The sequence below is a fragment of the Miniopterus natalensis genome, chromosome X (assembly GCF_054644295.1).
Source record: "Miniopterus natalensis isolate mMinNat1 chromosome X, mMinNat1.hap1, whole genome shotgun sequence".
Classification (NCBI taxonomy): Eukaryota; Metazoa; Chordata; class Mammalia; order Chiroptera; family Miniopteridae; genus Miniopterus; species Miniopterus natalensis.
The window spans coordinates 83,893,582-83,920,164 of record NC_142103.1 but is presented as its reverse complement, the minus strand read 5'-3'; the positions used below and the strand labels follow the sequence as shown (position 1 = coordinate 83,920,164).

Below are 26,583 nucleotides of genomic sequence, written 5' to 3'. Positions count from 1 at the left end.
TCTAGGTTATTGAATTTGGTAGCATATAGTCTGTCCTAATATTCTAGTATGATCCTTTGTATATCTGTGATGTCTGTGGTGATTTCTCTCTCATTTCTGATTTTGTTTATATGGGTCTTTTCCCTTTTTTCCTTAATGAGTCTAGCCAGGGGTTTGTCAATTTTATTAATCTTTTCACAGAACCAGTTCTTCGTTTTATTAATTTTTTGTATAGTCTTTTTGTTCTCTGTTTCATTCAGTTCTGCTCTAATTTGTATTAGTTCCTTTCTTCTGCTGACTGTGGGTTGCTTTTATTCTTCTTTTCCTAGTTCTTTAAGATGTGATGTTAGGTTGTTTACTTGGGATTTCTCTTGTTTCCTGAGATAGGCCTGTAATGATATAAACTTCCCTCTTGTTACTGCTTTTGCTGCATCCCAGAAGTTTTGATATGTTGTATTGTCATTCTCACTTGCCTCTGTATATCTTTTGATTTCATCTTTTGATTTCTTCTTTGACCCGGTCATTTTTTAGTAATATGTTGTTGAATCTCCTTGTATTTGTGGGTTTCTTTACTTCCTTTTTGCAGTCGATTTCTAATTTCAATGCATCATGGTCAGAGAATATGTTTGGTATAATTTCAGTCTTCTGGAATTTGTTGACACTAGTTCTGTGACCCAACATATGGTCTGTCCTTGAGAATGTTGCATGTGCACTGGAGAAGAATGTATAATCTGATGTTTTGGGATGAAAGGCTATTTAAATGTCAATTATGTCCATTTGGTCTAGCGTTTCATTTAAGGCCGATATTTCTTTATTGATTTTCTGTTTGGTAGACCTGTCCAGAGCTGTTAATGGAGTATTAATGTCCCAAACTATGATTGTGTTTTGATCTGTTTCTCCCTTTAGTTCTGTGAGTAGTTGCTTTATATATTTCGGTGCTCTGTGATTGGGTACATAAACATTAAAAAGTATTATGTTTTCTTGATGTAGTGTCCCCTTTATCATTTTAAAGTGTCCCTCTTTGTCTCATTATCTTTTTTGTCTTGAAATCTGTTTTGTCAGATAAAAGTGTGGCTACACCTGCTTTTTGGTAGATGTAATTTCCTTCAAGAATCATTTTCTACCCTTTTACTTTGAATCTACCTTTGTGTTTGCAGCTTAGATGTGTCTCTTGTAGGCATCGTATGGTTGGGTTTTATTTTTTGATCTACTCTGCTACTCTGTGCCCCTTTATCGGTGAATTAAGACCATTTACGTTTAAGTTAATTATTGATGTATGAGGGTTTGCTATAGCCATTTTATCTTTTGTTTTCTGGTAGCTCTGTGCCTCCATTGATTTTTTTCCTTTGTACTTCTGTTTGTTGTTTTTGTTTCGTGGTGTTTCATACTTCTTTCCTCTGTGTCCTCTTTTTTTTTAAACTATGTCTCCTGGTTCCAGGATTTTTGTGTGTGGTTACCCATTAGGTTTATAAAAAATAAAATCACATATTTACAATAGTTTTTTTCTTTTGAGTGCATCTGATGTTCACCCTCCTTTGCCAGTTCAGACGTTTACCCTCTCCCCTTTTATGTTTTTGTTGTCAAAAATTACCGCTTTTTATGTTGTAAGTTTTTTGGGTTTTTTTTTTTTTTTAAATATGTCTCCATTGATTTCAGAGAGAGGAAAGGAGAGGGAGAGATAGAAAAATCAGTGATGAAGAGTCATTGATCAGCTGCCTCCTGCACGCCCCCCCCACTGGGGATGGAGCCTGCAACCCGGGCATGCGCCCTGACTGGAAATCGAACTGCGATCTCCTGGATCATAGGTTGATGCTCACATGGGCCGGGCTATGCTGTAAGTGTTTTTGGTGATCTTACTCGTGTGTTGTGACCTTATATTCTTTGTTTCAGGTAGAATAACTCCTTTGAGTATTTCCTGCAGTGGAGGTTTCCTGGTGATAAATTCTCTCAGCTTCTATATGGCTGGGAATGTCTTTATTTCTCCTTCATACTTAAAGGATAATTTTGCTGGATATATTATTCATGGCTAGTAATTTCTCTCTTTTAGACATATGAATATTTGGTTCCACTCTCTTCTGGCTTGTAGACTTTCTTCTGAGAAGTCAATGAAGTTCTGATGGGTTTTCCTTTGTAGGTCACTTATTTCTTTTCCCTGGCTGCTTTGATAATTCTTTGTCATTAATTTTTGACAGTTTTAATACAATGTGCCTTGAAGAGGGCCTCTTTGAATTGAGGTAACTAGGGGTTCTGTTTGCTTCTTGGGTTCAAGGATCTAGTTCTTTCCATAGATTTGGGAATTTCTCATCCACTATTTGTTTGAATAGACACTCTGTTCCCTTCTCCCTCTCTTCTTCTTCCAGAATGCATATTATTCTAATATTGCTTTTCTGATGGAGTCAGATCTTGTAGAGCTCTTTAAATTTCGTTTTTCCTCACCCAAGAATATTTTTTACATTGCTTTTTAGAGAGAGTGAAAGGGAGAGAGGGAGAGAGAAAGAAACATTGATGCGAGAGAGACACATTGATTGATTTCCTCCCACATGCCCCAACTGTGGCAGGGATCGAGCCTGCAACCGAGGTACTTTCCCTTGCCAGAATCAAACCCTTCATTCTGCAGGCCGATGCTCTAACCCCTGAGCCAAGCAGGCTCAGGCCCTTTTCATTTTTCTTTATTCTCAGGTCCTCTCTTCTTCCCGCTGCATCGTTTCTAGATTTCTGTCTTCAGTATCAGTTATTCTTTCCTCTATATGGCAGGCTCAGCTTTCTATGCTCAGTAGCTCATTCCTAATCTCCTTAATTGCCTGCTTTATTTCCAGGATTTTTCATTGTGTTTTTTTTTTTTCAAGTTTCAATCTCTTTGGTAAAGTACTTGTTTTTCACATTGATTTGTTTTCTGAGTGCACTGAATTGCCTGTATTTTTTTGCATCTCATTGAGTATTTTCAGAGCTGCAATTTTGAAATCTTTCATTTATATCACATACTTCCATGTGTTCCAGCTTGCTTTTTTGGGATTTTTCATTTTCTTTCTGATCATCCTTGTTCATGGTTTTTGCTTATTTCCTCTGTCTAGGCATAAATGTCCCTTCTATAGCAACATTCTCTGAAAAGGTCTTTCTCCTATTTTCCAGTAGATGGTGCTAAATCACATAATTTTTTTTTCCTCTGATCTCCCAGTCTTGACCTCCAAGGTCTTCTGTAAGCCAGTACAGCCCTGTTGCTTAGGGGTGGGGTTTGTTTTGCCCTCACTGTAATGGCAACCCCAACCTTTGTGGGGCCCTGCCCCAAGCACCAAACCCAGGGATCTGTCATAGCGGGAAACTGGTTCCACTGCAATAGCTCTTGGTTTACAAATAAAATGTTCCTTGACCCAACACTGAGGTCAGTGGGAGTCAAGTTTTGGGAGTCCAAGGGGTGTCAGGTCTCTTTGGTTCCATTTCTTTGTCAGAAACACCCCCGTCTGACAGTGACAGCCACGTGGCAGAACCCTGCACTCTGTCAAGTGTCTGCTGGCTCAGTCACTGTTCACTAAATTCGCCCTACTGGACTCTCTGTTCCTACCGGCCGGCTGAAGGAATCACCTGCTACCACTGGCTTCCTCCCCTCTTCCAGCCTCCGCAACGAGCTCCTGGCTATATGGCTGTGTCTGTGGGCCATCTGTGCTTTCCTCCCTTCTTGTCTCCCTGCTTATTCCCGGTTGCCCACCTTTAGATGTTTCAGTGTGCGGATCTCTCAGGCATGCCTCTGTATTGGGTAGGGGGATTCTTTGTTGAATTGTCGTTGGTTAACTTGTTGATATTTAAGGGGGAGAGGCCAGGGCATCTCACACCACCATTTTTCTGACGTCACTGCATAATTCATTCTACTTTATTTGAGTTGTAAGACAACCCTTTGATTTACATAGGGATTATTATCTTCATTTTATTACAAAACTGAGGGTTGTGAGAGAAAGTCTTATGTAAAGTCCACAGCCTATAAATGGAAAGCCAAAATGTAAACCTAGGTCTCCTTATGCCATATCTAGTTTTTATTTTCATCCAATAAACCATGTTTTGAATACCCTAGAGTCATCAGTAATGTATAAAAGTAGATTATTAAAAATTTAGGAGTTATCTGTTGCTGTAGAAGGTGTGAATGAAAATATTTTCTAAGATCTATGATGATGTTCATATATTTCTCATAACATGGGGGATTGGACAGATAGGCAAAGAGAAATGGCTCAGTGTTCATCACTATTTATAGTAACAGCTAAAACACATGTGTACTAGTTAGTGGATTACCTCAAATTTCAAATTCTCAGAGCAGTGGGGGTCCATGGCTGCAAAGGCAGTTATACTGATTGGCAATCACCAAGGCAAGTAACAAGATAGCTCAAGTCAGAAGCTTGCTGTACAGAACCCACAGTGGGCAGTGCCTAAACTAAGGGGCCAGAGACATTTACCTGGTGAAAGTCACCCTTCTGCATTAATAGGTTTTTATCTTTGTAGTTTTTCTTAACACAAAGAATATAATACACTGTGGAACACCAGAATAGTGAGATGACAAGGGGAGATACTGTTACAAAAAAGAACAGCATGCATAAATAAAATTATGTGTAAGATTTTAGTAGAGAATTAACATTTTCACAAAGGAAAGAATGTATTTTTACAAATGAGTATGTATATACTTGAGTATTTATCTTCAATTATCTTCAGATGGAAATTAAAACTTTAGCCTATCTTTTCATTCCTACCTCACCACTCCCTAGCAACTGGCATATATTAACGTCAAAAGTTGCAGTAATCCACAAAGCAGTATCTTGGGAGTTTTCTTGCTAAAAATTTTGAGGATATTGTTTATGTTTCAATGTTTGAATATAATTTGATTTTTAAAGCATACCTGTTTTCCACCTGAATTTTTTTCTGTCAGAACACACTTCTCTTAGTGCACATTCTTAGTGCTATAGCAACAGTTTATGGTATTTAATAGCCTAATATACAGTTATTGATGCCTAGTTTCACTATCTAACTTAAGAACACAGCTTCTGGAAGAAATTCATCAGGCTGTTTCAATCATAACTGACCACATGATACTCCTACTCCTTTTTTACAAACAGGAATAACAATTTAGCCATGAATATTCAAAAGGATTAATTTTACTTTGTTGTATAGAAAATAATATCTGGAATAGCTGGATCAAAGCAAGCTTACAGGTTTTATTTGTGGAGAATAATTAAGATAAAATATGAAGATAACAGCATTTTTTCTTTTTTCCTCTTCCAGTATTTAGTCTTTGGAAATAACTTTTACGTAGCCTAGAAAAAAATCCTAGGTCTATAAAAATCTTAATCTGAAAAGTCAATTTCGATTTTCCTTTTCTATACTTAATGGTGACATGCTCTTGATGGTCTAATATGCATGAACAAATTGCCATGCTGTAGAGAAACAGTGGCAGTGCTGCCAGGTACATTCTTTGTGTGCAAGTGTGTGTGTGTGTGTGTGTGTGTGTGTGTGTGTGTGTGTTTATAAAACATAGCAGCATTATTCCTTTGGATCCCTGGATGTGCCTGGCTCTTTAACCCAAGGAACCCAATCATGTCCCCCTACTTATCAAGACTTTGTGGAAGAAAAGATGATTTATAGCTACCACAATAAATCTCTAAGCTCTTTGATTCATTGCCAAACTTTACTGTTGAGGTGAGGCCAATACTGAACTTTAAGCATATAGCACCATGTTTTCAAATGGGGAATGAATGTTCACACTGATAAGCCTTATAAAGTGACTATCTCATAATGTAGTGCCTAATTTGATTTGACAGCTTCCTGGTTTATACTTCAAATGCAGGCACACATTTAAAGACAATTATTTCATTTTCTGGCCTATGCTAAATCTGATAATCTCTATTATAGTAGCATATTCATGCCTCTGCTTTTCAGGTGATGTCACCAATTTATCATAAATTCTTATCTTCATAATTTTATAGCAGTAGTGTCAAATTGGCTTGTGGCTGAAAACGGCCATTCTTTTTTCCTGGCAAGTCTTTCCCACCAGAAAAAAAGAAATGAAGTAATTAATACTTTAAGGGTCAGACTACTTAAAAAGAAAAGCAACTCATTATAATGCTTGATGCTTTTTGTCTTTGATGGAATCCTTTATGATTTTAACCTATTTAAGATGAAAATAACCTTTGGTACATACATTTAGAATTTTTCTCAACCTCAGCACTATTGACAATTTTAAATTGAGCAAATGTCACAAAACATAAAATTTACCATGTTAAAGTGTACAGTTCAGTGGCATTTAGTACATTCACAATGATGTGCAAGCATCTAGTTCCAAAGCATTTTCGTTACCTCCAGAGGAGACCCTGGACCCATTAAGGTGTAAGTCACTATTCCTCCCTCTCCCAGGCCCTGACAAGTTTGAATTCTGTTATCATTTCTAGAGCAAGTTCATGCATAAATAACTGATTTCACCAGTGAAAAGTCATTTCTGAAATTCATGTGCTAATTAACAAAGGCACTAATTTGTTAATGAGACTCCATTTCTTTTTTTAAAATTTATCTTTATTGTTAAAAGTATTACAGATACCCCCCCATTGATCCCCTCCAACCTGCATCCACCTCCCACCCAGGCCTACCCCACACTGTTGTTTGTGTCCATGGATTATGCATATATGCATACAAGTTTTTTGATTAATCTTTTCTCACCCACTTCCTCACCCCTGCCTTCCCACTGAAATTTATCAGTCTGTTTCATGCTTCTATGTTTCTGGATCTATTTTGTTCCTCAGTCTATTTTATTAGATTCCACATATGAGTGAGATCATGTAAAACTAAAGCAAGAAGAATCATAAAACCTGAATAGGCTAATAACAACTGATGAAATCGAAGCAGTAATAAAAAACCTCCCAGCAAACAAAAGCCCTAGTCTGGACGACTTCATAGGGGAGCTTTCTAATTCTTTAAGTTGTAGGGCAAATTAGTCTACTAAAAATTTTCTAGCTTTTTGAGGTAGGCTTGTAGTGCTATGAATTTTCCTCTTAGGACTGCTTTCACTGTGCCCCACAGATTTACGGTTGTTGTGTGTTCATTTTCATTTGTTTCCAGAAATTTTTTGATTTCTTTCCTGATCTTATTGATAACCCATTCATTGTTTGATAACATGTTATTTGGTAATTCCATATTTGTTTCTTGTGGTAAGGCATAGCCCCTAGTCTAGAAATAATCATGTGTTAGAGTATCATACATTTAAATCAGTTGTTGCCATTGTTAGCAACTTGATTGCAATCATCTGCCATGTAATGAAGAATTATTTTGGATAAGAAGGAGTTATAAATTGTAAAACTCTGTCAAAGAAAATTTGGCTGTTTATCTTCCTTTGTGGAAGAAACTATTAGACCATTTCTCTGATTCTTATTATTCCCTATGAAGCATAAAATTATTAGACAAGAGATATCTGAATACTTGATCCAAAATTTAGCTTTTAAGAAAACCATATTGAGTTAGTTAGACTCACTGTGGGGGACATGTTTGTTTTGTTTTCAAAGAATATTGACTTTGTACATTACCTCTTTTGTCTTCTCTTGTATAGAAATCCATTTCTGGCATTTTCTCCACACTTATTCCCGAAACCTGCCTGTTAGCACCTGTCATTTCATTGCATTACCTCCGGTAGCATAAAGATATTCATTTTTAAAAGTCTTAGGTAGTGATCATAACCATTACATTGTCCCTAAGAAGCAGATTCAGGATATTAAAGATATTAATAGCAATTATTCTTCTCTCAAACCCTGAGACTTCTCACTCACAGTAGCTCAATCTTTTAACTTTAAATTATATTTTAACTATCTGAGCTCTTGAGTGGGTGTCAGCTCACTAATTGCTGTGAACACATACTACATGCCATTCTAATTAAGCTGTAAGTTTGTAACAACCTGATTGAGTACATGAACACCACCATACAACAAATTCTGAATTATAAACCTACTTGCTATGAAAAAAATTAACCTTTATTTTCCACAAATAGGTTACAGTGGTTAAATACAATATTTATTGTATAGAAATATTCTATTTTTTCCACCTTCCTAAATAATAGGAAGAGGATCCAAATAGCATCTTTTTTGTGAATGAAGTGTCACTTTAGAATTTGAGGCTTTATTTTTCTAGGGAAAGTTATTTTCATCAATCTGTGATAAGAAGTACCCATTTTATATTTATTTCAGTTAAAAAAGCAACAACAACCCTGAAGGCATTGTATACAGGCACAAGTGAGTAAATAATAGTATCAAAATAGCTTAGAGCCCGGCCGGGCATGGCTCAGTGGTTGAGCGTCGCCCTAGGATCCAGGCGATCGGGGTTCGATTCCTGGTCAGGGCACATGCCCGGGTTGCGGGCTCGATCCCCAGTCAGGGGCGTGCAGGAGGCAGCCGATCAGTCACTGTGTCATCATTGATGTTTCCATCCCTTTCTCTCCCTCTCCCATCCTCTCTCTGAAATCAATAAAGATATATTAAAAAAAAAATAGCTTAGAAACAAGAAAACAAGGAATTATGAGTGTGACACTTCATAAGATTTTTAAATATAAATCTGAGCACAGGGTTGGGTGGGGAGTGTGACTTGTTGATTTTCTCTTGTTTATTTTTTGTTTTTGGTTTGGGGGTGGTGGTTGGTTGGCTGGAAAATAGTGTGTTCATATCCCTAAAGAATTTGGATACGATACACTACTTCCACTGAACAAATATCTTTCCAATTATAAAACTGTTCACTGTTACAACTAAAAGAACCTAAGAAGTCATATACAACTCCTTAGCTTCACAAATTAGGACACAGGCCTAGATAAATTAAGCAACAAATGCAGAATCATGGTTTAGTGTCAGAGCTAGAACGGAAATCTGCATATTCTGAGTACAAATTCAGGACCTTTTCACCATACTGCACTCTTCTTTTTTCCTGCAATTTCATTTGTCTCAGTACAGGGTGGGTGAAAGTGGTGAATGAATATTGGTTTTTCTAAGACTTCAACAAGATAGCTTCAAAAGGCAGTTTTCATGTGACAAACAGAAGGCTCAGTTAAGTCAGTAGCTTAGTATGTTCTGCAGTCTTTATGAGAAATTCACAAGTAAACAAGATAGAGATTTATTCAGGAGAGGAAAAAAAGCTTCCTAGTTAGCATGTGGACTTGTTACAGATTGTCTGATACACCATCATTTATACAACAATGTATAGGAACAGACTTTCCATTTAGATAAATACATTTTGCAGAGTGTTCATGCTCACCTTTTAAATGAAAAGCTTTTAAAAAAAGTAATTTTATGGAAATAGTTCTAAAATAGATCATATAATTTACTGCCTTCCTAAACAATATCCTGAACATCATATGGTCCTTTCTTGGTGACTCAGATTCACCATTTTGAATATAATCATTGATGTCTACAGCTTTGGGAGCTCTGAGGGTGGTTAGAGCCTACTGTAAATAACTCTCAAAAGGCATCTGTCTCTCAGTTCCCTTGCCTTCAGATTAATCAAGTTTCACTTCTTGTTGCTGTCAATATGTTGATCTAGTTCAGCCTATCCTTGCCCTTCTACTTTTCAACAATAATGTGCAGTGAGGCTTCTAAGTCTCATAGCCAGGCTTGTGGATGAGAGTTGAATAAATTAGTCCTTGATTAGTCTGAGGGAGCTGAGGCTCCCTTTTAGGTAAAGCATAAGATAACTTGTAATGCATAACCTTGGTCATCTCTTGTTTCTAAGTTCATGAAACTGGGTTTATTTGAGTGACTTCTTCATAATGATATATTATTGTCATTAATATCTACAATTAATTAATTATATAAAATATTGGAACAGGTACCTGAACTATCAGATAACCTAAAAAATCAATAGAAAATGATTATTTAGTGTACTTTGTTGTAGGTACTCATGCTTCTATAAACATATGTATCTATCATATATATATAATTTTCATTTCTTAACCTTTTCTTCTTAAGAGCTTCTTTGTGGTCTGTTGTTAAAATTCTAATGATGATAGCTTATGAACATACATTTGACCAAAATTGAAGCTAATAAAAGTAAGCACATAAGTTACGGTAAAAGATGCTTCCTTGGAGTTTGTTACAGGTATCAGGTCCTTATAAAGAAGGACCAGAAATAGGCCTTAATTTACTTTCTGAAGAATTTCTGAAATTCTAAACTCTCATGATAACCCCCAAATATTTATGAATCATCAAAGTATATTATAGCCACTGTACAACATTAGATAATTGAAAAGACCTATGAGACTCCCATAAGGCTTTAATAATGGCTAAAGTTCCAGTGCAGCAGGAGAAAGATGGCTTCTAAGGCCATTTTTAGTCACAGGACATGCTTTGTCTTCTCAGTGTGAACCACCAGTGTATGTACAAGATAATCTTGGTTTCAGGGGAGCCAAAGCGCAGGTCTACTGAGAATCTTTGATACCCCGCTGGTCATGTAGCTGAAAGTAGTCTGTATACTCAATTAAATCAGATGCAATCCACAATCTATACATTTTCAGTAAACAGTATAGACAGGCTAGTACAGTGTGTCTCCAAGGGAGGTTCAGACTTTAAAAGCACTTTATAAAGCTCTAGTACATTTCATCTCAAACTTGACCAAGGGGACCAAACTCCCAGGCATCCTTGGAGTTAAGCATACAGACTCAGTGCAAATTAACTTTATCCTTACTCATTTATTCTGTATTTTCTACGTGCATTTTTATTATCAGCTTGGTAAATCTTGTGTTTATCCTTTCATTGAATAACTATCTTTATTACCGTGGCAACAAATCTGTTAAGCACCCATTCTTTGCCAAGCCCTGAGCGAAGTACTTTATGTACATTATTCATTTATAACTATGAGATTGGTGTTGTTATTCCAGTGTTACAGATGAAGAAGGGAAGCTCAGGGTTTTTGCTTTCCTCACATAGCTATTTGCTCTAACTACTCTTTTTCTTACTTTCAAAATGTGTAACTGATGTGCACCACTTAACAAGCTTGGGATACCAAAGTGATCACATTTGTTACTCAAATTAAACCACCACAGCCCTTGGTAATACAAGAATATAGTTCTTCCTTCCCTAACCAACCCTGTTCCTATGAGAAATACAAGAACTCTACGGTTGCATATTAAGTCTAGAGGAGTAGGCTCTGACTCTTGCATTAAAGAAAAAAAATAATGAAATGCTAGGTTTATTTCTATTTGTAGAAAGTCTCCATTCTCTCTTGCTCTTGATATTCTTGCCACTGTTGCTGGTGTATAGTCTTACGTCAAAACCAGGGAGCTCAAACCAGGCTTTCTGGTACCCAGAATAGTTCCAAGGACACTTAAGGAATCACTACAGTAACTGAGGTATAGGTGGCCCCAGCTGGGCTTGGAAAAGAGGAGGGCATCTTTCTACCTAGCATTTCCCTCACTTTTGCTCACTCCATAATACAATAGGCCTGATTTCCCAATGTTTCAGCTAATTGGTGGCCTTGTCGTTTCAGTTTTCATATTCCTGGCCTGTTCCCCAAGCTCATAGAACCAGAGGAGCTAATTGAGAATAACCAGCAACTGAGTGATGTAATATAGCGTAGAGGACTACACTGTGTTCTTTTCCTGATATTTGTATCTCTTATCAGGACAGCAGTTACCCATCTGACAGGTTTTGGTAACGTTGAACTTTGAAAAGGGATCTTGGTTTCTTTTCTCACAGAAGGAACTTCCCAGCCCATTTAAGCTTGGTGTGCCAAATGGATTTGAGAGAGAGAGTGGCAAGACTACATCTGTCTCCAGAACCCCTACGTCAGAGGTTCTCAAACTTTCTGAATTTACAGTGCCCTTAGTTGTCACAGTGATTTTTTCATAGCAGCTGTAGGCCAAAATAAATACTTAATAGGTTTATTTATTAAGTAGTTAGGTCCAAACAACTTAATAAGTATTTATATCCTGACAGCTTAGTAGCCATTTGAAAAATAATATACATAAATTGCAAGAAAGCAATATTTTTATTTCACCCTTAAATAGCCGTGCAGTTACTTACTAATAGGATATATGTGCCTGATGTGCACTGCACAACTTCTCAAACCTTGAGATCAGATTGGATAGTGGAGCATATTGGATATGGGTGGATACCACCTCCATTTCCTATTCCACATTGATTTTTCACACAGCACTTTTTTAAAAAATCACAGCCAAAAATCCAACTTCACAAAGGAAATGAATATAGAATTATCTAATGATGAAATTGTTGTCAATTTTGACCAAGAACTGCAAGGCGAACAAAAGCTTTATTTGGGGGTCTTTTTCAGGAATTGTAATTCAGGAAACACAGTTTTGGGTATAAACCCCAACTGTGTTCTGAGGGGGAAATAAAGAGTTTATAAAGGCAGAAAAAGGGGTGCTTTCAAAAGGATTACATAAGTTGCTTTGAAAGAGCTGTGATTGGTGCTGGCAAGCAAACTAACACTATGCTATACATGATTAATTCCTTATGTCTAGTAATAGACACACATCTTGGTGTACACTTTGGGGATCGAGGAGCTAGTTCACAGAACAGTAGGTGTTTGGCTAGTCTACCTCCGCACAACTATTAGGGAAAATCAAATGATTCTTACAGAACAAAAAATGTCTGATCCAAGCGGAGCACAAGTAGAAGTATTTTACAAATTTCAAAAGGTAGTTTCTTTTGTTAAAAGTAGGATATTCAAGTACTGTCTCCCTAGAAACTTTGCTGTTAATGTATTCATTTCACAATCATATAGTAAGTTTGGCATGCTGTTTCATAATTAGAGGCATAGTCCATGGTTTCCCAGCTTCCAGTCACTACTCAGCCTTCAAGTTTCTCCCATTCTACCTTTTCATTTATTCCGTACTTATCGAATCTTATTCTGTATCAAGTTATTTACTAGATGTTATGAAAGACAGAGATTGGATCAAAATATTAATGACGTGGGGCCTGCCTTTGAGAACCTTAGTCTTGAGGGAGAACCAGATAGGTGTACCAAAAATCATAATACAGCTTAATTAATTGCAATAATTTAAGTATATGTAAATACTGACAGTCTATAGCAGCTCTGTCTAATGAACTGGGGAATACACTCTAGGGAAGGTTTTTAGAGAATGTTATATCTGGATGGACTAAGAGTTCACTAGGCAGATGAAATATTAGGTACAAAATTACGGAAGTATTAAAGAGCCTGTTTGGAGAATGGTAACATTTGGTTTTACTGAGGAATAAGATGCATTATGAGTGTAGTGGCCGAAGAAATCACCTAATATCTGCATCTTTCACGTTTGTCCCTTTCTTTCCATTCCTATTACCACCATTCTAATGCATAATCTCTATTTCTTAACCTGGTCTATTGTAAGTAGCCTTTTACCTGGCCTTTTCCCCTCCATTTTGGGGTAGGAGGAGGAGAAAATGGAGGGGAAAAGGCTAAAGGCCAGTAAAAGGCTATGTATAGCCCAGCTGACGTGGCTCAGCAGTTGAGTGTAGACCTGTGATCCAGGAAATGAGGTTCGATTCCCAGTCAGGGCACATGCCTGGGTTTTGGGCTTGACCCCCAGCAGTGGATGTGCAGGAGGCAGCCAATCAATGACTCATCATTGATGTTTCTATCTCCCTCTTTCCCTCTCCCTTCCTCTCTCTGAAATCAATAGACATATTTTTTAAAAAGGCTATGCATATATATTATACATATATATACATATATGTTATATGTATTATAGATATAATAGTTTTCTAGGTTATTCTCTCTGAAGAATTGGTCTAAAATCTTGAGTGCTGTCAAATAGTTTCAGTATCTTACCCTAACATTAAGTGCCTTTATGACATTGATGTGGGCCTGTTTCCAGTTTAATTTCTTGCTCTTTCTATTTTGAATCTTGTACTCTGGCCCTGCTGACCAGCTCACTTCCTCATTTATGACCCTTGCTTTATTTAATTTCAAGTCTTCACTTACTGTTTTGTTTTCCTAGAATGTCTTTCCTAGTCTTAATCCTGCCAATCTTAAAATGCCAGCTCAAATACACTTTTTAAGGGTCTGTCTTCAGCTTCCTCCCCCACCCCAAACACACCTTATCCGTTAGAAATATACCTGCCTTTTGACCTCAAAAAAGCATCCACCATGTTCATTCTTGCATTGGAGCTCTTTGTGTATCTTTTATCTTCATTATCTCTTGCACTGGCAAACCTTGAGGCCAGAAGCCATCTGCTACTCATCTTTGTAACTTTGTGATCTCATTGTACATGGTCTGTGCTCAGTAAATATGTCTTAAGAAAAAGAATTTTGTTCACTTAAAAGAAAATGTAAACATGTGCAACTTTGAATGGTGTCTCCTTTATTGAAATAAGACCCAAGGGGAGAAAACTGATTATATAATTGGAGTAAAGAATTTTCCAAATCAGCTGTTAATTTTCAGACCTTATCATCTGCTGTTTTTTCAGCAAATGTATGGACAGGATTTCACTTAGCTAAAGATTATTGTCATTAAAATATGAGTTTAGTATCCTGCAATGCATTAAAAATATATTACACAACTGCATAGTTTGGTTTAAGGCAGTAACTTAGGGAGTTCCTTGAGAAGCCATCTTATTTCATCTACTTTTATTCTTTTGTTTTGAAGAGAAAGTATAGGTGACAGCTATTTATTTTGAAATTATGAAAAAGTAGTAATATTTTTTGAGTATATGTACTTATTTTGTGGGTGTATATGTGTGTATCAGTCTTAGAGTTTAAATATTTTCTTTAGTAAGGATGTTTTCTAACTATCTAAAGAAAGCAGTTTACATTTGTCTTTATTTCCTTTAATGAGAGAAGTACATGTTTTTTTGTTTGTTTTTAAAGATTTTTTATTTATTTTTAGAGAGAGAGGAAGAGAGAAGTAGAGAGAGAGAAACATCGATTGTGAGAACAAAATATCGATCAGTTGCCTTCTGCACGATCCCTACTGGGGACCCAGCTGCAACTCAGGCATGTGCCCTCACCGGGAATCGAACCAGCAACCTTCTGGTGCATGGGACAATGCCCAGCCAACTGAGCCACATTGGCCAGGGCAAGAAAAGTACATGTTTTGAATAACAGTTCAATTTCGTGTTCTCAAAGTACATTCATATTCTGTATACTTGTCACATCATGTAATCTCTGATAAAGGTGTACACATGATTCTTGATGGTGGGAATAATGGCCCTCAAAGGGCTACTTTGTGCGGACTAACTCACACAATTTGATGAGAAGGAAGCAGAGGGAAGGGATGAGCTTTAGTTTCAAACATCATTGCTTTAATTTTAGAAGCCCTTACAGCATGGAAATTGCCTAGTGTTTTAGAAAGAGATCGTCTAATCTTATCCTATGGGTCCAAGTTGCCCCTTTCCCCTTTATTTTTTGTTTCCACATTAAAAATATTCTAATTCTGTTATCATCCATTAGATTTACAAATTACTTCGATGAGGACTGGTAAATACTCTGCCACAGCTTCCTGTTCCTTATTATATGGCAGACATAGCTAATCTATAACAATATCTTCACTACTGGTCATATTCTTACTCCAGGTGGTACTTCTAGTTGACCAGATTTAGCAAGTGAGTTAAAATCTACTTGCCAGCTTATTCTAACTAGAGTTCTCACTATTATATTACTTTGCTTCCAAGTATAAGAAATACACCAAAGGTGTTTGTGGAATGCTCTTGGTAATTTGATTAGGCTGGGATTAGATGATACGTCTTGCTACATTAACTTATAGTTGCTTCACCCTAATTAGCCTGCTTTCTGGTTACAAGAGTTAGCTACATTCCTTGATTACCCTTTTCCATGTAGATAGCACATAAGAAAATTATTTTCTCTTAGGAGAATTTCATTTTTTTCTCTTAAAAGCTCAAAATACATTATTGTTTGTTTGGTTTATCTTCAGGAAAACTGTCCCAAAAGTCAGGGATATGTTAGACTACATTAACATATCTATTGTGTTTTCTAACAAAGAAGCAGATAGATAGTCCCGATCAGTTTTACACTTATCAGACCACACTTAGAATATTGCACTCAGTTTAGGACACTATATTTTATGAGATACAGATGATGTAGAAACTCTTACACATTTTATATGAGCATTACATGAAGGAACTGGATATATTTATCCTGGAAAATAGAATACTCAAGGGAAATCAGTTACTGTCTTCATGTATTAGTTAGCTTTATTATGTAGAGAAGACTTGTATGTCATTTTAGAGGACATAAGACCAATGGCTAGGTAGTTGTTAATTAAGTGAAACGTCCCTCAAAAAAGGGTGCCATAGTCAAATAAATATGACAGATGCATGGGTCATGTTCTTTTTCTGGAGATTTACAACTATATATTAAACATATATTAAAACACCTTGCTGACCAGTTAAGAGTTAACTGATGTTTCCATTCCCAAATGTCATTGACTGGTCATGAGATAACTCATGTCTGCATTTACATTAATTTAAGTAATTGTAAGGTCTGAAAGCAATGTAGTTTTAAAAGAGCATTCTAGACTGTTTTCTTAGTTATCTCTGTTGAGGCTCAGATTATAAGAGGTGCAAGATCATGTTTTACAAAAAATAGTAACCAGCGTTTTAAAAAAATCTCACTAGGGTGTGTAAAGTGTATTCTTCTAAGGGAAAGCATAGTGAAACAATATGTATGTAAAACTTGTTTAGTACCATTACATGTAAATACATGTTACACAATATATCACATTCAAAAAAATATTACAATAGTAAAATATTTAAAAATATTAAAATACATGAAATATGTTTAATTTCAACATATGGTAATATAAGATATGACAAAATAAAGTACATTTAAGTTTATTCAGATGCTTTCATTTAATATTCAAGTGTGGAAAAGTAGCCAGCCACACAGGTGAGTTCTGGCTCGAAATAGCTGGTCAGCAAGGTGTTAAGGGCCCTAAAAGTCATACAGTAAAATATATTTTAAAATATATTTTAAATATATTAATCCCTTCTCAGTAACACACAGTTGGATAGTGGTTCACAAACTGTGTTAGTAGGACCAGCAGCACTAGCATAACCTGGGAACTTATTAGAAATGCAACTGCATGGCCCCACCCAGACCAATCGAATCAGAAACTCTGGGAGCTGGGTCCAGCAATCTTTGTGATAATTAGTCCTCTAGGGGATTCTGATGATGCTAAACTGTGAGAAGCACTGCCAGAAAATTCCACTGGTATTCTTTTTTAATATATCTTTATTGATTTCAGAGAGAGGAAAGGAGAGGGAGAGAGAGGGATAGAAACATCAATGATGAGAGAGTCATTGATTGGCTGCAGCCCACAACCTGGGCATGTGCCCTGACCAGGAATCGAACCCTGATCTCCTGGATCCCAGGTTGATGTTCAACCGCTGAGCCATGCCCGGCCGGGCTCCACTGGTATTCTTAATCTCAGTAGCACTCTTTTAGTTTCCTTCGTAGCACTTACCACAATTTAAATATTCCTTCTAATGATATTTTATCACTCTTTGATTCATTTTATAGATGGTTACCCTTCTGAGGTACAGAAGGAAGGAAACACTTATGGAAGGCCAACATAGTTTTCAACCTAGTAGAGGTGCATCTAGCTGGTGTAAATTTGGGTATTTTAAAGAATCCTCAGTAATAAATCCATATCTCATATAAAGTGAAACACATGTCTAAAATGAAGTAAACCTTAAATTCATTGCTATTTTTGTCATTTTTAAAAAAGCATTTGCTGTTTTTCATTTACTTCAAAATGTTCTTTGCAAAATATAGATGTTTTTAAATATCTTGAAGGATCTGTAATGTGCCTTCGCCCATGTCAGAAGTCTTATCAGATTAGAGATTTTTTCTAATTTCTTTGCATTAGTGGAGATTAATTTCTAGTAGCATTATATTTATCCCTGCAAACAAGCATGACACTTTTAGGAAAATGTAATTGAAGTCTAGTTTAAAATGAATCTGTATGTAAAAATAAAAATAATTCCCCATAACTGTGCATATAACTTGCCTTATTTATTTTATTAGGTATCATAAATGTGCATTTTGAATGTTTATATGAAATGCCCCTGTAAGTCACGCAGAATTTTCTTTTTCTGAAGGACAGTGAAATTGCATTGATATATTGAAGTTTCACAATATATTTAACTTAAGTGAATTTAGAACAAAACTATTATTCCTTGGAATGGATCATGGCCAAATTTATCTTAATTTCTGGATGTTGTTTTGTCACCTCTTCTTTTTCATACAAGTAAGGCTCCTCTGGGTTTATATCATTAGGTACAACTGGAGTTTTATTTGTGTGGGTTTTTTGTTTTTTTTTAGTTAAGGGACAAAGACTGATAGTCTAGATACTGGATTTTGATTTGCTTGCTGCTGGCCAGCAGCAGAATGCCTCAGGGTATCCACTTATAATAATAGGTATAAGTGGTGGTATCATTGTTCCTATATTTAAACACCCATGGTTGGCAGGAATGTGCTAAAGTCTGAATATAACATAGTTAACTATGTCACTGTCACTGCCCATGGCAACTGCTACTGAAAAGACATACTCACATGATGAGGAAGATGGTAGATGTGGTGATTTGGAGCTAAATGTTACTTCATTGCTGACTCACAGAAAGAGATTTAGGATGTTGGCTCTTTTCTAAAGAGCATCTAGCAGTTTTCATCTTTTATATTAACTTTCCACGTTTTTTATTACAAATGTATGCTTATTTTTATATCTCTTTTTAGTTTTCCTCACAGGAGCAAAAGCCAATTCAGTACTAAAACACTACCCAAGAGCTAATGGACTTTTTGAGGAAATATAAGACAAGGCAACATTGAACGTGAATGCAAAGAAGAATTCTGCACATTCGAAGAAGCAAGAGCAGCTTTTGAAAATAATGAAAAAAACTGTAAGTATATTGGCAGCTTTTCAAAATTTTTTTCACAGATTTGCCTACCTTTTTGATGTATGTTTGAAATCTGCATTCCCAAGTGGTGTGCATTGCTAGCAATTAAAACTTACCCTTGTGAAGAACTCTGAAAGTGGCATCTAACTGAAACTACTGTGTGGGTAGAGGGCTAGATTCACGTTCCTATATGTTGATCTGTCTTTGCAGATCCCATTTCCATAGGACTCTGCTGAACTGAGATTTGTCATCTTAGCAAAGGGAAGCACTTGTTTCACAGGAAGCTTTGTCTGGGGAAAATTATAGATATCATCCCCTTACTCTGCCTAATCAGAGAGAAAGTGTGGAGGAAGCTAATAGATGCTGACACTACTTTAAAATGGTTTACTTCTCCTACCAAAGAAAATACATACCTGAACTCCTCTCCCCATTCTGTGAGAATAGTCCTCTTCTCTTTAGTCTGCATGCTATTCAAGAAGAGCAGGGATGGGAAAGCACAAGGCAGAAGTATAAATTCTATAGAACTGCTCTGCAGTTGTAAATTACGTTGCCAGAGGTAGCCATTATATAAAGATCCATTCCAATGCACCATAAAAATAACACTTGATGCTAAACAAGGGATGTCACATGTGTTAGAGGGTCATCAAATTTTATTACAGAAGTAACATTTTATTGCAGAAGTTTTAAAGAAAGGGGCTTTGATCTCTTGATTGATTGAGAAGGACCCATGACTAAGAGGAAAGAGCTCAAGGTTTAAGAACTCAAGGTTTTGTACATTTCTTAGGTTGGTTCCTAAGTATTGCTCTGTTGCTATTGTAAATGGAGTGTTCTTTTCCATGATATATTCTAACTGGTCATTATTTGTGTAAGCTACTGATCTTTTTAAACCTTATTGGATTATAATTGACATACCATTAACCATACTTGTTTCATGTGTACAATTTGGTAAGTTTTGACATATATATACACCCAAGAAACCATCACCACAGTCAAGATAGTGAATAAATTCATCATCCCCAAAAGTTCCTTCTTGCCCCATATAATTCCTTCTTCTCACCTCTTCCCCACAAACAGCATCCCCCAGGCATTGATTGATCTGATTTTTGTCACTATAGATTAGTTTATATTTTCTAGAATTTTCTATAAATGAAGTCATACATTGTACACTCTTTTGTCTGACTTCTTTCACTCAACATAACTATGTTCAGATGCATCCATATTGTATGTACCAACAGTTCATTAGTTTTTATTGCTTAGTAGTGTATCATTGTATGTATATGGACATTGGGGTGGTTTCCAGTTTGGGGCTATTACAAATAAAGCTGCTATGAACACTTATGTACTAGACTATTAATTTGTTAATTAAATAACCATATATTTATTTTGACTTGAGTTCTAAGAAATCTCATGGTCTAAGTTATACTTCCAAGGGTACATTATGTGTTTTTAAATTTTTTATTTAGAGATAATTATAGATTCACAAAAAATATTGCAAATATAATATAGAAAGCCCCCTTGTAACTTTTACTTAGTCCTCCACAATGGTTATATCTTACATAATTGTAGTACAATATCAAAAACAGGAAACTGGCATTGCTACACTGTGTATAGTTTTATGTCATTTTATCACGTGTGTAGATCCTATAATCACCACTAATAATAAAGATGCAGAATTCTTTTACTGCCACAAAATTCTTCCTTATTAGTCATACCCCCCATCCCTGACCCACCCTCCCTAACCTCTGGTAATCGCTAATCTGTTCCCTCACCTCTGTAATTCTGTCATTGCAAGAATGTTACAGAAATGGAATCATTTAATATGGAACCTTATGATACTGGCTTTTTACACTCAGCATTATAGTCTTGAGATTCATCCAAGTTCTGGTGTGTATCAATAGTTCGTTCTTTTTCATTGCTGAGTAGTATTCTATGGTATAGATCTATCACAGTTGTTTGAACCATTCAGTCCTTCAGGGACATCTGGGTTGTTTCCAGTTTGGGGCTACTACAAATAAAGCTGCTATATTTATGTAAAGGTTTTCATGTGGGCATAGGTTTTTATTTCTCTGGGACTGTAAATCCCCAGGAGTACAATTGTTGGGTTATATGATTAGTGTTTGTGTAGTTCTTTAGGACACTGGCAAACTAATCTGTCATTGTACAAATTACCATTTTATATCACCTCCAGCAGTATTTGAGTATCCAGTTTCTCTGCATATTTGCCAGCACTTGATGTTGTTACTATGTTTTATTTTAGTCATTCTAATAGGTGTGTAGAGATACCACATTTTAATTTCCATTTCCTTAATGGCTAATGATGTCAAACAACTTTTCATGTGCTTATTTGATATTTGTACATTCCCTTTCACGAAATCTCCCTTCCTGTCTTCTGCTTGTTTTCTTGTTTTACATTAATTTTAAAAAATTGAGGTATAAATAACACACAACATTGTATATAATGACTATATATATATATGTATATATATATTATAAAATTACTGCCTCAATAAGTTTAGTTAACATCCATCAGCCCACAATTTTTATTATTTTTTTGTGTGATGAGAACTTTTAAGATCTACTCTCTTAGCAACTTTTCAAATAGTCAGTATAGTATTTATTAACTATAGTCACTGTCGCCATGCTGTACGCTACTTCCCCATTACTTATTTATTTTATAACTAAAAGTTTGTACATTTTAAAAATTTACTTTTTAAGTATAGTTGGTATATAATCTTATATTGATTATATTAGTTTCAGGTGTACAACAGAGTTATTTGACATTTTTATACCTTACAATGTGATCACCCCATTAATTCTAGCAATCATCTGTCCTTTTTGACTCCCTTTACCCATTTTACCTATCTCCCATGCCCCACATCTGGCAACCACTCTTTTTATTATTTTCTAATTGGGTTGTTTTCTTTTATTATTGAATTTTGAGAGTTCTTTATATGTTCTAGATACTGGTCCATTGTCAGATGTGTGTTTTGTAGGCTGTTGGTTTTTGTGTTAATTGTATATCTTACTACCTTACTGACTTCTTTTATTGTTTGAGTTAGTTTTACTACTGACTCTCAAGGTGAACAGTGGTTTTACTGCTTACCTCTCTGTCCTTTATGCACTTCAGTGCTTCTATGTATCCTTTCCTGTCCGCAGAGATAGGATGCTGCATTTCAGCAATCTTTGAAACCAGTCCTTCAACAATTGCTCAAGCAGTTCTTTGCACTCTCCAGCATCACCTTTTCCTCATTCTCATTACCCTACACATCTTTTAGAGGATGGGGACTCTTCACCCCACACCCTCCAGCAACCACCTCATTTCTTGAAACTCATTTCTCTCTACTCATTCCTTGGTGAGTTTTCCTACTCTCGGGGCTTGAAATGTTAATAATTCCCAGATTTACTTGTATCCTGGACTGCAGACCTGCATGACTAACTGCCTACTCAGCATCTCCTCTTTGAATTGAATATGGTTCTCAAGCTAAACATAGACAGATTTGGGCCCCTTCGCCCCAAATTTGCTTCTACCACAGCCTGATCTCAGTAAGTGGTAACTGTCCATACATTTCTTTGCTAAGCCCTTAGCCTTGTTGTAATCCCTGACTCTTCCCTTTTTTTCATATCCCATACCCCACCTGCCAATAGTGTTGGTTCTGACAGGAAAGTATATTTAGAATCTAATCACCTCTCAGTTTCTCTACTTGTTACCACTTTACACCCAAGCCACCATCACTCTCTCATCTATCCTACCTTAAATTGCAATATTTTCCCCTTCTGTGAATTTTTTTTCTTTCCAGCACATCACCATCTGACATCTGTTTGTTGTATTTGTTTATTGTTGCTCTCCCCCCAGAACTGTTAGCTGTATGACAGCGGGATTTCCCTTCTACTTTGTTCATACCTATGGTCTTTAGCATATAAAACAGTGCTGGCATGTAATAGGAATTAAATATTTGATTAAACAGTGAAGAAATGATCAAATGGATTGGCGTATTACAAAGTATACATTTAATTCATTGGAAGAAGTGATTTAAAGTTAGCTGATAAGATGTAGACTTAATTTAAAATTTTTAAATTATTTGTTGTTATGTTTCTCCCCTTATTTATGGTTTAAAACCTATCATCTGAGTTTGCTTTATGCCATTAAATCCATAGCATTGACAATAAGGTGTGCCCAAGGGTTTTTGGTCTCATAAGTGTAATAGAAACGGCATTTTGATCCTTGATCTATTTCAGAAAAACTATTTAAGAATAGTGTTTGTTACATGTTAAAAAGAATCTGCTCTATGTTAAGAAGCATTGAACAACGCAATTTCATCTTTGAAGTTTATGATTGATTAATCCTGGCAGTAAAGAAAATGATTGGCTTTTGGAATTTTCTTTCAACTCTTAGACTACTTATTAACTATTTGTTTACTAAAATATATCACGTAGAAGTTTATGCATACATGTATATGTTCATCATACCTAAATCTGGATTATGTGAATTTAGAAGTCTGTTTCCAGTATAATATGTTGGAATTTTTTTTGTAATTTTTTTAGCCTAATTTGGAACAGAAGTCTAATTATGTTATATGGTGGGAGAAAGTGTATTGTACTTTGCAGTTCTCATTTTCGCCACCTAGAAATTTGATCAGATTTCAGACATTATCTGCTGAGTGCTTGCTATGAAAGACACAGGACAATGAATAAACTGACCCTTCCTCATGGTATTTGAGATCTGGTAGAGACAGTAGACATACACACAAAGGCTTATATAAGCCGTAGTTGATCAGAATGCCATGGCAAAATCCTCTGTTTTGAGAATCAGATGGATCTGATTTTATATCTCAGCTCTGCCACCTACTGACTGTATTGCTTACTAAACTTTTAACCTTTCTAGGCCTCAATTTCTGTATCTTCTAAAAGGGAAAAATATTACTTTAATATTTGAACTCAACTGGGATTAGAAGATTATCAAAATATGTATGTTTTAGGATATTTGACCTGCCATTAAAAAAACAAAAACAATTTTACAGTGAAAAAAATAAAAGGGAGAAATTATACCTACAGCATTTGGTTTGATGCTGTGCACAGAGAAAGCCTTCAGTACATATATTTTGTTCTGGTTTTTAGGTGCTGAATTAGAGCCACTTTATTTTAGAATGATTTTTTTTATTTCTACCATTGCTTCGGAGCTCTCTTCATCTCTATGGGTCCACGAGGGTTCTTTGCATTTTGGAACTTTTCATGTTAAACTAACTTAGTAATTTTTAAAAACAACTATTTCAGAACTTTTCTTTACAAGTTATTTCTATTTTATTTGTACTTGACTTTCCAAAATGCTTTCCTCAAACTTCAGAGTGTACATGGATCATCTTGGCTGCTTATCAAAACTGCATAGTCCTACTCAGTGCCCAGTTCTGGGTTTCTAATACCATTCCACAATAAGAGAAGCCAAAATTTTTGGGAAATGGTTGATTTTGGCCTGGTGCAAGGAGAATACAAGATGAGCTAGAGCACATTATAGTACCAGAAAGGAAGGAAATGCTCAAAGAAACAAATAATGGGAGCATGACAAAGGGACACAGGGCCATCCTTAAGGAGCTCTCCATGGCCAAAGCTGGAACAGTTTTGGCATTGGATTATAAGATTATAGTATTGGATTGTAACTCAAAGTGTACAATAAATACAGGAGTCCATAATGATACAAATGAATGAATGGATGGAAGAGTAGAGAATTCCAAATTATCTTTGTAAATACTCCTCTTCCTAGGAGGCAGAGCTTAATTATCTGCTTCCTTTGAGTGAGACTTGAACTTGATGATCTGCTTCCAAATAATAGAGTATGGAAAATGAGAAGAAATATGTTCATGGTGGAGAAAGCTGGAAAACACTGCCTTGACCAGGTGATTAAGATTAGTATAGTCAGTGATAAGTCATATATATCATATGATGAGAAGGGACTTCACTTCTCTAGTATTTTCTCCCCCAAAATCCCATAACATGATCTCAGGGGGACCATGAGAAAATTACCAAAGACATCCAAATTGAGAGACAGTCTTCAAAATAGTTGACTCCTCAAAACTGTCAAAGACTAAGAAACTGTCATAGACTAGAGGGGACTAAAGAGACATGATTAAATGCAATGGCGATTGGATTCTGGAACAAAAGGTGGTAAAACTGGTGATCAGTTGTTAATACTAATGGACCGCTGTTGGTTCATTAATAATAACAAATGTACCATCCCAATGTAAGATGCTAACATTAGAAAGTACTAGGTGAAGGGTACAGGGGAATGCTCTGTGATATCTTTGCAATTTTGCTGTAAATCTAAAATTTTTCCAAAATAAATAAAGTTTATTTTAAAAATGCACAGTCTAAGGTCCACAGATCTCTTGGGGCCATGGAAGCTGCTTTGTTGAGCAGTCTTGGGGATTTTAATGTAGGTAATCAGCAGATAACATTTCATTAGAGTGTAAAGTAAGGGGTTTAACTAAAACTGCTTAGTTAAAATTCTCAAAGAGCTTTGCAGTGAGTGGTATTTCTGGGGTTATGGATGACTTTCCTGTCTGGGTGCATCATCCCAAGTCTTTATTCTAGTCCCTGTGCACCCCATGCTCTGTTCCACCCCCAAGTTGTGATTGCATTTTAGAAACTTAGTTAATAATATCCAAGGATTTTAGATCTAAGTCCAGAGATTCCTTTTTAGATAATACCTCTCATTCCAAAGTGCTGCCATTTAAATTTGTTTATTGTAGAAATTGTTGAAAAAGAAACTGAGGAAAGAGATATGCAGTGCCCCTTCATACAAGGATATGTTACAAAAGCTACATTGGAAATCTCTGAGTTCAGAGCCTCTGGCAGGAACTAGCATGTTGACAATTGTAGGTAGAGATAGTGATTACAAGAGATGCTCAATGTCTCAGGTATTTAAGAGTTTAATCACTAGTTTCCTAGAGATTACTCATTACTCTTACAGGCAAAAACTCATTTTCTTTGGGATTGTTAGGGAAACTCATATTTTACTTAGGTTTCCATGATCCATTGATGGCACTCTAGCCACTGATTCAGAACTTTGCTCTTTGAAGGATGAGGGAATTCAGGAAGGAAGGGAGGTGGGAGGAAAACATGGGGTGGCGGTGTGGCTATCTCCCAGCCATACTCTATGCATTTCCATTCAAGTCTTCCCACACTTTCCCTTTGCTAGACCCATCCCAGACCCTCCTGGGGAAAGAGCCAAATATGAAGTTTCCCTTCAGTCACATGAAGGTGGTTTCCTAGGGCTCCCACAGGCTTTCTGTCTATTTATTTTAGGGATCTCATGAGAATAAGTTAAATAGGACCAAAGTATGTTATTTCATGCAATTGGTATTCTGAGCTACTAGAGAAATGAGGAAGGTCTGACATATATAGGCAGGTATCACTGTCCATTATATGATCATTTATATTAAATTTTTATTGATTATATTGTTGATGTTTTTAAATTAGTAGTGAACTTTATTCTGTGGCAGCTGGGCTATTTTTTTTTAATATATCTTTATTGATTTCAGAGAGAGGAAAGGAGAGGGGGAGAGAGAGATAGAAACATCAATGATGAGAGTCATCGATCAGCTGCCTCCTGCACGCCCCGACTGGGGATCAAGCCCGCAACCCGGGCATGTGCCCTGACCGGGAATTGAACCCCGATCGCCTGGATCCCAGGTCGACACTCAAGCACTGAGCCACACCTGGCCGGGCTTATAAGTCCTATGTA

The 26,583-nt window shown here is 36.2% G+C and overlaps 1 protein-coding gene across 1 annotated transcript in view; it reads left to right on the top strand.

The window, feature by feature from the left end:
- PRRG1 (proline rich and Gla domain 1) overlaps window positions 1-26,583 on the top strand; it is a 49,762-nt gene that overhangs the window by 4,044 nt on the left and 19,135 nt on the right. The window contains 2 exon segments of the mRNA XM_087829369.1: window positions 18,688-18,758; window positions 18,761-18,850. Coding sequence (XP_087685495.1) covers window positions 18,688-18,758; window positions 18,761-18,850 — 161 coding nt within the window.